General features: G+C 43.1%; 1 protein-coding gene across 1 annotated transcript in view; it reads right to left on the bottom strand.

Annotated features, from left to right (window-relative positions):
- Window positions 1-5,874: 5,874 nt before the first annotated feature.
- Window positions 5,875-12,050, bottom strand: part of LOC139278008 (ensconsin) — a 45,271-nt gene continuing 39,095 nt past the window's right edge. Inside the window, exon 5 of the mRNA XM_070896661.1 lies at window positions 5,875-5,955. Within this exon, the coding sequence (XP_070752762.1) occupies window positions 5,893-5,955 (63 nt within the window). The 3' untranslated portion in view covers window positions 5,875-5,892. The remainder of the gene's footprint in view (window positions 5,956-12,050) is intronic.

Below are 12,050 nucleotides of genomic sequence, written 5' to 3'. Positions count from 1 at the left end.
TTATGTATGTAAATGTTTGCTACATCTGTAATATACTGTTCATTGTTAAATAATAAGAAAAACTGCTGTTTGCTTTTAAAGAGGTTTTAATATTTAATATGCAGTTTACTAGGATACTTGATACTTAGACTGCGATATGTGTGTGCACTAGGTCCGTGCAGGAGAGCTGGTCTCCAGTCGTCTTGGTTAATCCTTGCCACTGGACCAAGACCGAGCTCTGTCAAGCCCGTGTGGTGGCTGGGGTCCACACATGAAAAAAATCCACGCACTGGCATCTTCCACCCTTCAGGATGTAGTTCGGGATCCAGAATATCATTGAAACACCTGTGAACTCATCCGTTTTCGGCGTGGAAGCAAGTCATCCTCGCTTAGATACAGTGATTGTAATCATAAAAGTGGGCATATGTGTGATATGCCTGCTAAAACAAGTCTATCATGGATAAAATAAACAGACCTTTTATTTCGAATTATTTTGTTTTTTCTGAACTTTATTTTGTAAGTCAACAACGTAAGGTGCAATGTTACAAAATCACATTCTTAACCTGGAGCCTCACCCACCGGGAGCACGTCTGGGCAAGTCTGCTCACAATTTCCCCCATTACAGGCAGAAATTGTGGCCCACACATGCCCGGATTCCCGATATATGATCCCAGTGGGTGAGGCTCCAGAGCGGGAATGCAGCTTCAGAAACTTACCGCATAAATTAGAATCGCTTAGTACGCTCGTCGAAAATCTCTTTCCCTGCTATTTCAGATGAACACGTTAAATATCCATGCATTACTGTCCCACAGCAAAATTTCAGGACAGTTGATTTAACTGTGTCCCAGTGCATGGTTATACAGGTGCAGCGTCCCGAATCCGGAACCCTCGGGACCGAGGCCATTCCGGATTTTGCGTTTTGCCAGATTTTGGAACGTCTTTCTGACGTCACGAATCCGGAAACACCCGAGCCCAGGTTCGGGTATTTCTGGATTTCGGAATGTCAGAAAAGGTGGGAGGGGTGGGTGCTCGTCGATGAGTTGTTTGAGTGTTCGGGTGGGGCCTCGCCGCCGTGGAGGAGTTCCTTGTCTGGCCCGAGGTAGGTGGGGTGGGTGGGAGGGAGGGGGGCCGGGGCATCAGGCCGCGCAAAGTCGGGCGGGGTGAGCTTGGGGCAGACCGAGGTCGGGCCGCGCGAAGATTGGGCGGGGGTGGGCCGAGGTCGGGGTGGGGCGAGGTCGGGCAGCGTCGAGGTCGAGGTGGGCAAAGTCGGGGCGGGCGAAGTCGGTTCACCGGGGGTGGGGGAAGAGGCTGGATTTTGGAACATTTTCTGGTTTCCGGATGACCCTGCCACGGATCGGCTCGGTGTCCGGATTCTGGAACATTCTGGATTCCGGAACTCCGGATTTTGGAGGTCAAACCTGTATCTTATGAATGATTCAGAGTAAATAGGGGCTACATACTTCTCCTGTGTTTGCCTTAAAGATAGAAGTGAATGGCTTTTTTAAAACATCCATTTCCCTAGGACAGAGCTTTGTGATAAACATTACATTTGACTGTTGCTGCTTTAGCTGTAAAGCTGCCATCCCAATATATCAACGTGACGCATGAACCGAGAATGAGTAGCATTGTATCTAACTGAAAAAGCCAGGCCAGAGATGTGCCTACCTCAATATTCAGCTGCAGCAATAGTTCTATGTTTTTAATTTCTTTTTCCTTCTCCACACATAGCTTTGCCCTTCTACCTATTTGTACATGTCATACTGCAGGGCTGTCCAACCTGCATCCATAGGGCCCCTCTGCCCACCCCCATCCCCACCATACCCTGGCAAGCTGACCCTCAAAACAAATTCCTATTTACAGTTAGTTCTTATTTTCTGCTTTGTCCTGTACGAATTTTGTAAGCCTGTCGGACTGGAGCTCTATTACCTCACTGGTGGATATGTCCTAAATCAGACAGATCTGTTAGTATCAGCAACTTGAGATGTATATATATATATGTGTATTCGTTCCTAGGATGTGGCATCGCTGGCAAGGCCAGCATTTAATGCCCATCCCTAATTTCCCTTGAGAAGATGGTAGTGAGCCAACTTCTTGAACCGCTGTTGTTTGTAATGGTTTGGCACAACTGAGTGGCTTCCTCATCCATTTCAGGGGGCAGTTAAGAGTCAACCACATTGTTGGTCTGGAGTCACATATAGGCCAGACCAGGTAAGGATGGCAGACTTCCTTCCCTAAAGGACATTAGTGAACCAGATAGGTTTTTACAACAATCTGGCAATTTCATGGTCACCATTATTGATGCTAGCTTTTAATTTCAGATTTAATTAACTGGATTTAAATTCCACAGCTGCCGTGGTGGGATTTGAATTCATCTCTCTGGATCATTAGTACAGACCACTGGATAACATAACCACTATGCTATTTATGCACATTAATGGGATTGTGGGTTTAAGCTTTAAATATTGCTCTGTGCAAAGACTTAATTTTGGAACACCTTACCTTATTGTACTGCTATTCTTTCACATTCTAATGCCAATAATGTCACTTTATCTCGCGTTTCATAACAATAATTAACCAAAGATTGAAACAATTCATTTTATTAAAACTTCATGCAAATACAGAATGAACACGCTTGTGAACATGTGTGAGATGCAACTGGCTGAAAAGCAGTCAGTGGGGGGAAACATATCACTTGTTAAAATGCACTAGGTCTGCCTTGGCTCACAGGAAATGAATGTGTGACAGCTGTTTCTAATGGGTCACTGTACTAACTGTTGGACAAATATTAGTGCTGCAATATCTCCGAAGGGTTCACAAATCACTTAACGTTTCTTAATATTTGGAAAACCTATAACCCAGAGGTGTCATATGGAGGAGAATTTTGCTAAATGTCTTCTGTAGAACAATACTGAGTAGATAAAAAAACATGGCCCCCCACTGCTTCTACCCACTCCGTCCATGCACCAACAGCAGGCTATATCTCCCCCCCCCCCTCAGCATAGCCCCCAGCTGCACCAGCATAATCCTTTCCAACCCGTGCTTTATGCTGTATGCAATGCCCACTGTTGTTGCACCAGTTCTCTCACAGCCTGTTCCTATCTGCTTCTGGTACCCAGTTCCAAGCTGGTACATGTCCACTGTCATTTAGTCATGTACCTTAAGCTTTAATGTGGTAAGAAACTCAAAACACCAGTGAATGGACATTTATAAGAGACATACGGAGACATTTGAAAGCAGACAGGAAAGGAAAGAGAGGGAAGGAAAAACGTACTTTTACATAATACCATAATCACATCCTCGGGCTATTCCAAAGTACTTCACAGTCAATGAATTGCTTTTGAAGTATTGTCACTGTTGGTTTGCAGGCAATTGTAGCAGTCAGTGTGCATGCAGCAAGGCCTTATAATCAGCAAAAAGAAAAATGACCAGTTCATCTTTTTTTTTGATGGTGTTGGTTGAAGGCAAAATGTTGGTCAGGATACTAGGAGAACTCCCTGCTGTTTCTTCAAAAAATGCCACGGGATCTTTTGTGTTTACCTGAATGGGGAGACAGGCAGAGCCTTTATCTAACTTCAAAAGCATAGTAACTGATATTACAGCAGCTGATACAGTTGACCCTTTACCCATTGCTCATTGAATTCCACTTGCTGGCAGAACAAACGTTGATGTATCTCACATTTCCCGCAACTTGCAGTGCAAAATATCATGGACCTGAATTCATGCTCCCCACGGGTGTGTACGAGGTGCACATGCGCCTGTGGGGTCCCCGCAAGTTCCGGGTTTAGGCATACGAAGCGCATATGCCTAAACCTGGAACTTGCAATCTGTCAGGAATACTCTCCTCATCTCTGAGATTAAAGGCCCTCTGTGGGTGGAGATTTGGGCTATTTGCCCAACTCCTGTCCAGCGAATGTCCTTCAAATTCGTACGGCCTGCTTTTATCAGTGTAAGGCTTTTAAAGCACAGAATTCTACGTTAAAAAAAATTATTTAAACATTTTAAATCATATTAAATAAGCTAAGTTTATTATATATGTACATTTATTTTTCATAAGTTAAATTTGTGTTTTAAGTAATTAAATTCCATTTTGATTAATTTGAAATATGTGATGTTTTTTAAATTTATTTTCAATGTTTGTGTATTTTGGGGATATTCCCATTCATACTTAGAGTGGTTCTGTACTGGAACCACTATGTATGAATGGGGATCCTCCTACTCTGATAGGTTGGGCCGGCCTTTATGTATATATATATATGTGTGTGTGTGTGTACATATATGTATATGTATATGTATATATATATATATATATGTATATGTGTGTGTGTGTGTGTGTGTGTGCATATATACAAGGCCCAACAGAAATGAGGCAGATGAAAAAGAAGTTCCAAGTCGATGGATGAGATTTGTCAGGGACTCCCACCTTTTTAGCTAAAAGCTATGCTGAAGTAAACATTGGTGCTTCCATTTTACTGTAAACCAGTGTAGACATTTTTGTCTGTGGTACTTCATAAATAAAGTCTATCCACTTCTAAAGGATGCCATTTTGGGGCAGCGTTAACGATTAAAGCATTTAGAAAGGCCAATAAATAAAAGCAAACTCTGAGCGTGAACTCATGGAATGTGATATTCAGAAAAGACTTCAGAAAAAGAACCTGAAAGGACATTTGAAATCAATTATAGCAGCAGCTATGAACTATAACTTTCCTCTAATTCTCGAAACCAAGTGACAGAGGTCACAGGCTGGACCACTTTTTTGCAGCAGAACTAACATCTGTTTCCAGAGAAATTCCCCATGCTCATCACAGAATACAGCGGAATATCTTCCCAAAGGAGCATGCCATTGTAGGATGGATACCATCATGTGGACAGTACTGTTATTAAAAGGATTGGCTTTGAGCACTGGAAGTCCAGTTCTATGGTAAAGCGACTGCTGTATGTTCAGCATAAATTAAGGTGACAGCACATATGTTTGATAAAAACGTTTTCAGTATTTGTTTTTCCACAAAATAATATTTAATACCCAGGGATTTATGGTGCCATTTATATCTTTGGAAAGTACAGGATCAGAAATGAAACCAGTCCATGTAACCAATTCCAAAAATGATTAACCATCAATCTTCCACTCTCTCAAATATCTAGTCCTTACATTTGTCTCCCTGTTCAATCTGTTCCACACATTCTCCATCCTTTGCCTAAAGTATTCTAAATGGTTGTGCACCTTCCTCCTTCTAAATTTGAGCCCTTTGCTCTCGAGTTTGTGGCAATCTTCAATATATTTTCACTTGATGCATTGCCTTAATGACCTCCACCTGTAATTTCACAGGGATTCTCCCGATCGCCCACCTTAAGCTGGCAGGAGATTGATGGAAACACCCAGGTGACGGCATGGACAGCTGCTTACATTGCTTCCCAAAGTTATGGCAGGAGATTGGAGAACGTTAGTAGAAATTCTGCCTCCTTGAGTGTATCTCAAGTGAGCTTTCTCCAGAGTAAACTATCCTAGGCTGTTCTCCTAATAGCCCAGATACCAAAATTGAGATATGTTGAAGTAAACTGTCACACTAATACCTTATTGTAAAGTTATTTTTTATTGAATACACCAAACCAACACAATGTATTGCTGCAGTGCAAAGATTAAATAGAGACCATCTTTACTGTTTTAAGTGCAGATGTATGAGAGATCAGCTTTGAAGCAATCAATTTAAGATGTTAAAGCATTGCAAAATGATGCAGAGTCAGCTTATTAATCTTGGAGTTTGGAGAATCTTTTAATGTATATAATAAGCATATTTTCAGAATAAGTCAGAGCGTACGTTAATAAATACAATCATGGTATGTGGACTAATAATATGCTGCTTATTAAGCTACTGTTATACATTCTTTGAAAAATATTTTGTAAATGATTTTCATTTTTCAAGACTTGGAACCAATCTTAGGGGCAGCTGATTCTTCTTTGAGTACTTTTCTCTGAAATTCCTATAAAGTAAAAATGGATAGAATGCACAGTTAAACTGAAGTACTCCAGGATGATAGACATTATCGCACAAAAGTAAGCGATTCAGCTCATTACTGGTGCTAACTCTTCAAAGCGAGTTGAAGCAATCATACTAGGTGATAGTAAAGACATTTGTCCACCTTTTTTTCATTTTCCTCTTTAGTAAGCACATGCCACCAGATGGGAGAAGGAGCCAGTTTGGTCAAGGTGAGGGACCAACCACAGCTCAAAGAATTTCTTTAGCTTGTTTCAAGCTGGGACTAATGACCAATAATGACCCTCCCCTTTGGGTAGGGGTGGAGGTAGGTAGGTGGGATTTCTAGTAAGTTGTTAAGATGTTCAGACTCCAACAGTATCCTTTCCCCCGTTCAGAGTTGAGGGTTCCTTAAACCTTTGCTCTGCCAAACTACGCATTAACTCAAGGGTATCTGCCTCGTGGGGAGCCAAGAATTTCAGAGCGGTGCTTTGCCTCTCTATTGGGGCGGTGGGGGGGAACACGACGACTGGCTGTTCCAGTCGAAAATTAGAATTTATTTAAAACACAACCACTAATAAACCAACATTGGGCGCAATTTCCATTGGCTGCAAGCAAGCCAGATTGGCTCAATTTCTGGTGGGATTTGTCATCCAAACAGGCCCAACTCTTTCAGTAATAAGCCAGACTGGGTAAGGATGACAGATTTACTTCCTTAAAGGACATTAGTGAACGAGTTGAGTTTTTACGACAATCCAACAAACTTTATGGTCACTTTTACTGACACCACTTTTTATATCCAGATTATTTTCAAATTCTCCAATTGCCATAGTGCGAATTGGACTCATGTTTTCTGGATTATTCGCCCAAGCCTTTGGATTGCTAGTCCAGTAATATAACCACTATGATGGAGGAGGGAAAGCACTTCATTTTCCTGCCCATCCCATCTCCCAGTTGTTGTCTAGGAACACGTCTGGAGGGATTCCTGGGTGACTTTCCTGAAGGTTCTTGCCAGGAATGCACGACACACTGGATTTGCCCACATGCACATTCTGTGCTAACAGGATATCAGCATTTAAAGGGCCATCTATGTTTGTAGAATTAGATAATAAAGTGGCATTTTTCTTTCGTGTTGCATTACGGGGTTATTTTCAGTGTTAATTATTGTCCAGTTATTATCTGAGGTTTTTGCCCGAGTTCTATTTGCCAGAAGTTTAGCTGTTGCAATTTCTAATTTTGAGAATTGGCAAGTAATGAGAATTCTTCTTTCTATGCTATTTGGAGGATAAAGAAGAGGATGAAAAGTGGGATGTAAGGCAGGTCAGATTGCCTAAAGGGACTAGCACTATTTTTAAACACCTTTACCGCTGTATTTGTAAGAGGCATGCCTACCTTGAATTGTGGGAAGACAGCTACGCTCACAGGATCTGCTTCACTAGGGTGGCAGTGACACAGTTGTGCTGTCTCCTAGAATCTGACCTCCAGCCAACCTCCACCATAGAACTGGCACTATCACTGACTGTCAAGAGGGATGGTAGCATAATGGTTATGTAACCGGACTAGTAATCCAGAGGCCTAGACTAATGATCAGGAGACAGGACAGGCCCACCAGAGGTATTGGGAGTGAGTGGCCCTGGGAGTCCTCAACATTGACTCCAGACCCTATAATGCAAAGTCAGACCTCCTGCTGATTAACACCTCCCTCAGCTGATGAATCAGTGGAAGAATCGTCGAGGGGGACTTCAATGTCCTTCACCAAGAGTGGAACCACCACGATTGGCCAAGTCTGAAGGACATAGTTGCCAGACTGGATTTGCAGCAGGTGGTGAGAAAAAAATTAGGGAAAAACCTACTTTGTCCTCACCAACCTAACTGTCGCAGGTGCATCTGTCCATGACAATACTGGTAGGAGTGACCACCACACAGTCCTTGTGGAGGCAAAGTCCCGTCTTCACCTTCCATTGTGTCGTGTGGCACTGCCACCATGCTAAATCGGGTAATGAGAGAGAGAGGGACACAGTACACCTGTCTATATGCAAATTTATGATGCATTGCCACTTCTTTTGCTCACATTTCATATTTAAAAAACAGCAACGAATCACAAATGAACACAAAAGACCAAACAAAAGGAAGCAGCCATGGGGGGGCAGAGGTTCAGAACTTTCACTGAACAATTACTCAGGATGAACAAAAATAATAAACAATGAGCAGAACGAGTGAAACAAAGGAGAACGCGAACCAACAAAAGAGTTCCAAATATTTTTTTGAAAATCCTTTCTCATGCCATCTTGCTTTCTCTGCTAAGTTGAAGAATTGCTGCAGGAAATAAGGTTGGTAACAGAATAAAGGCAGAAAAATGGGAAAATTTGGGAAGAAATATGAAGCTTAGCAATGTAAATGTAATTTATCTCTTGGAAATATTTCTAACAGTGTTTTCTGTCGGATCTGTTCCTGTGTAACAAACCAAAGCTTTGCGTTCATGTAGTTTCCCCAACCTATCACACTCCAGCTGAAGCCAAGGCCTGCAGTTCCCAGCCTGCACCCATCCCAATTTCTCTAAAGTTTCTATGATTGACAGCGAATCTGGACATTCACAGAGTGTACCCAAACTAACGGTTTGTAGGTTGCGGTCATCCTGCGCATGGACAATAATTGAGAACTAAGTGACCAAACAACAGTGTGCATTTATCATCATCATAGGCAGTCCCTCAGAATCGAGGAAGACTTGCTTCCACTCGTAAAATGAGTCCTTAGGTGGCTGAACAGTCCAATATGAGAACCACAGTCCCTGTCACAGGTGGGACAGATAGTCGTTGAGGGAAAGGGTGGATGGAACAGGTTTGCCGCACCCTCTTTCTGCTGCCTGCGCTTGATTTCTGCATGCTCTTGGTGATGAGATAGTGTCTTTAACATAGTAAAATGTCCCAAGGTGCTTCGCAGGAGCATTATCAAACAAAATTTGGCAACCGAGCCACATACGGAGATATTAGGACAGGTGATCAAAAGCTTGGTCAAAGAGGTAGGTTTTAAGGAGCGTCGTAAACACTCGTCCCTCAGAAATAAGCATTTTTAAGAGCAGCTATTTTCATCAGAATTTGTTCCTTTGTGTAAGACATCGGAACAAGGTGAAGCACAAACTCTTTCAACGTTTTCTGAATTAACTTTGGAAATAATGTAAGATAAATTCTGCAAGACCACGTATTGCTGCCTGGGACATGTACACAGCCCACAGCATGTTGTCCACGACTTTCTACCCCTTCAATCTGATGAACAGATAATCGTGGGCAGAGTGCCCATCATTTTCAAATGTCCACTGACTGCATGACCACCAGACATCCCAAAGTGCTTTACAGCCAATGAAGTACTTTTTGAATTGTAGTCACTGTTGTAATGTAGCAAAATTTTCTCTCAAACTAGCTGAGCTCCCACAACTAGAGCCGGCAAATCCAGAAAGGCAAGAAATAGAGATACAGTCGGGGACAGAACCGACAAATAGGGAGGGACTCGACTGAAACAAACTGGAGTAGATCTTATTATTGTATTTTAAATAGGCACAACCAATTGCATTCCTTTTACTTATGTTTTTCACATAACCAGGAATAGAATTTCATAAAAAAGGGATGTATTTTGAGAACTTCTGAATAAAATGACACCATTTGGTGCCAAAGATAGGTACAATATTGTACCATAGTATCCTGGTATCCATTCAGGGTAAAGACAGAAGAAAAGTTGTCTTGCATCGTTGGTTTCATAAGAACTTTTCCCTTCCCCATTGGAGTGGCAGGATGCTGCTGTGGGTTTGTGGACAGCTTGTCGGGATGGGTGCCTCTGTTATTCCTGCACAGGTCCGCTGCCCCAAATTAGGACTTCACCCTGGCCCCGTGATTTGGGAAGAGGTCCACGTTTTTTTCTTGAAGGCAATCAGAAGTTCTTCTCTACTGTACTTCTGCTAGCGAAGCAGGGACCCTGGAATTTCATGGCCAATTTTCCACAATTATTTCCCCTCCCCACCCCCACCCCAGCCAGCTTATATGGGGGTAGAAATTGGGCCTCATTGCACCTAAAGACAGAGGCCTGAGGATTGCAAGAAACTGATCCTCCTGATTCCACAGAAAATTTAAAATGATTATTCACTTACATTTTTGGTGGTGGCTGCTGACTAGACCACATCCACGTCTCAAAAACCTGAATGGAGCAGTTGACTCAGGGCAGCCCAATTTCTTGTAAAGGTCCTTAAACAGGCATGAGGCTACTCAATAGCATATACAAGGGGCCTAACAGTCAGAGAGAAATTTTCCAGAATTATTCCTTGTGATGGGCATGGGTTTTATCTGGATTTTCACCTCCCCCAGGAGATTACATGGCTTCTGAGTGGGGTGGGGAGTGTCTGTATTGCGATGCAACTGTAAGGGACAGGATGGATTGACCAGTAGGTCTTTTCCTTTCTGTTATTTTTCATAGGTTTGTCCAAGAATTTCTGTAGATTACTAATACACTAGCACTGGCATAATCTGGTAAGTTGATCAGTTCGATGCATAATACACTTACGTTTCACTAGTCTCTTCATGCTGATAATGCGTTTACACAAAAAGTTAAACCCTAATTGGAAAAACACTTTCAGGGCCAAAATTCGGTATTATCCCCATTGAGGCGGAGATGTCGCCAGAGCGCTATCTTTAACACCGCCTGGTGTCTACCGCCTCAAAGTGCGATATTCAGTTTCGCCCCAAGAGGAGAGTGCAGCATTAAGAGAAGCATTTCACTCTACTCTCAGGGCGCTAACAGAGCGATAGCGCAGGAGGCCTACTCAATGTTTTGGTGCAAGGATGCCGGCATCCTAGCACCTGAGGATGAAAAAGAAATCTTGGTGAAAATTCCACCCATATTTCCCCACTGCTGCAACAAATAAATAGAAGTTAAAAAACTGAACTTTCAGCACTTACCTTGCTCTCCGGACGATATCGGAGGCGAAAAGGTGAATTCAGCAAACACGGGACTAGGGTGGCGCCGCACACTTGGCAACGTCGCTGAGTGGGCGGGGCTAGCGAGTGGAGTGCAAACTGTCAGCGCCACCGCTAAACCTTCACTGAAGCGCGGCGCTCGGGCGGGAGGTGTTTAGCGGGCCCATATTGCCCCTCTCTGGCACTAACAGGTGGCGCTGAACAGCCAAATTTCTACCTCTAAGAATTTGGATTTCCTTAACATATTAATGATGAAATATAACAACCCAAAATATATGTGCCCAATAATTATTAGTGTATTGAACCTTGAAACACTAATAAATGGAACAACAGTTATGAGGAAATCAGGAATACTGTATAGTATAATGTGAATGAATTTTGTGCACTGAAACTGCATATTTGTGTCAGACTTACATGAGGATAAGGTTCTGTATGTAGGAGCTTCTTATTTACCAGGTACTGTGAAAATGCATGGTTAGGTTTTTTTGAATAATAGTGAATAATATCCAAGGTTTATTATTGAAGGAATTGTACCTGACTCTTTCCCCCAAAAACGCTTGTCCAGATTAATCAGAATAAAAGGGGGAGAAATTCAGCTGCTTTGCGCCTCCCGTTAGCTCCTAGGGGGGGGGGGGGGGGATAATGGGCTAATGGGGTTAGCAACCGAGCGTGGTGAATTCAGCAACGCCCAGGAACTTCAGTGTCGGTTTAGCGTTGATGCTAACACTTACCGCCTCGGCCTCTAGCGCCTCACAGATCGTGACGTCATAAAGTGCACAGCACCCCATTACCATCCCTGCTGAATCGCCAGGCATCAACAATGGTAGGCAGAGGAGGCATTGTCACCTCGGCTGGCCGCTTGGGGAGCGCTAATTAAAGGCAGTAGTTTTCAAGTAGGCCAAACTTTATTCTTTGCACCAATCTGATGCCTGCCGAATGCTCTCGATCCTTTGTTGCTGCGCGATGTCCAAGCCCTCCACGCTCTGAGAGTGTTTGGGGCTGTAATGCCAATCGCGCAGGCCCACTGTCAACACAGAACTGAGCAGAAGTATGTTGTGCACCATCATGGGCCCTTTCCTTTAAGCGAGGGAAGCAGCCTCTGATGCTGGTAGCATTGCTCTCCACATTGTTCAGCGCTCTG

Source organism: Pristiophorus japonicus, chromosome 13 (assembly GCF_044704955.1).
Source record: "Pristiophorus japonicus isolate sPriJap1 chromosome 13, sPriJap1.hap1, whole genome shotgun sequence".
In the NCBI taxonomy this organism is placed as follows: domain Eukaryota; kingdom Metazoa; phylum Chordata; class Chondrichthyes; family Pristiophoridae; genus Pristiophorus; species Pristiophorus japonicus.
This window is presented reverse-complemented; position numbering and strand designations above follow the sequence as displayed.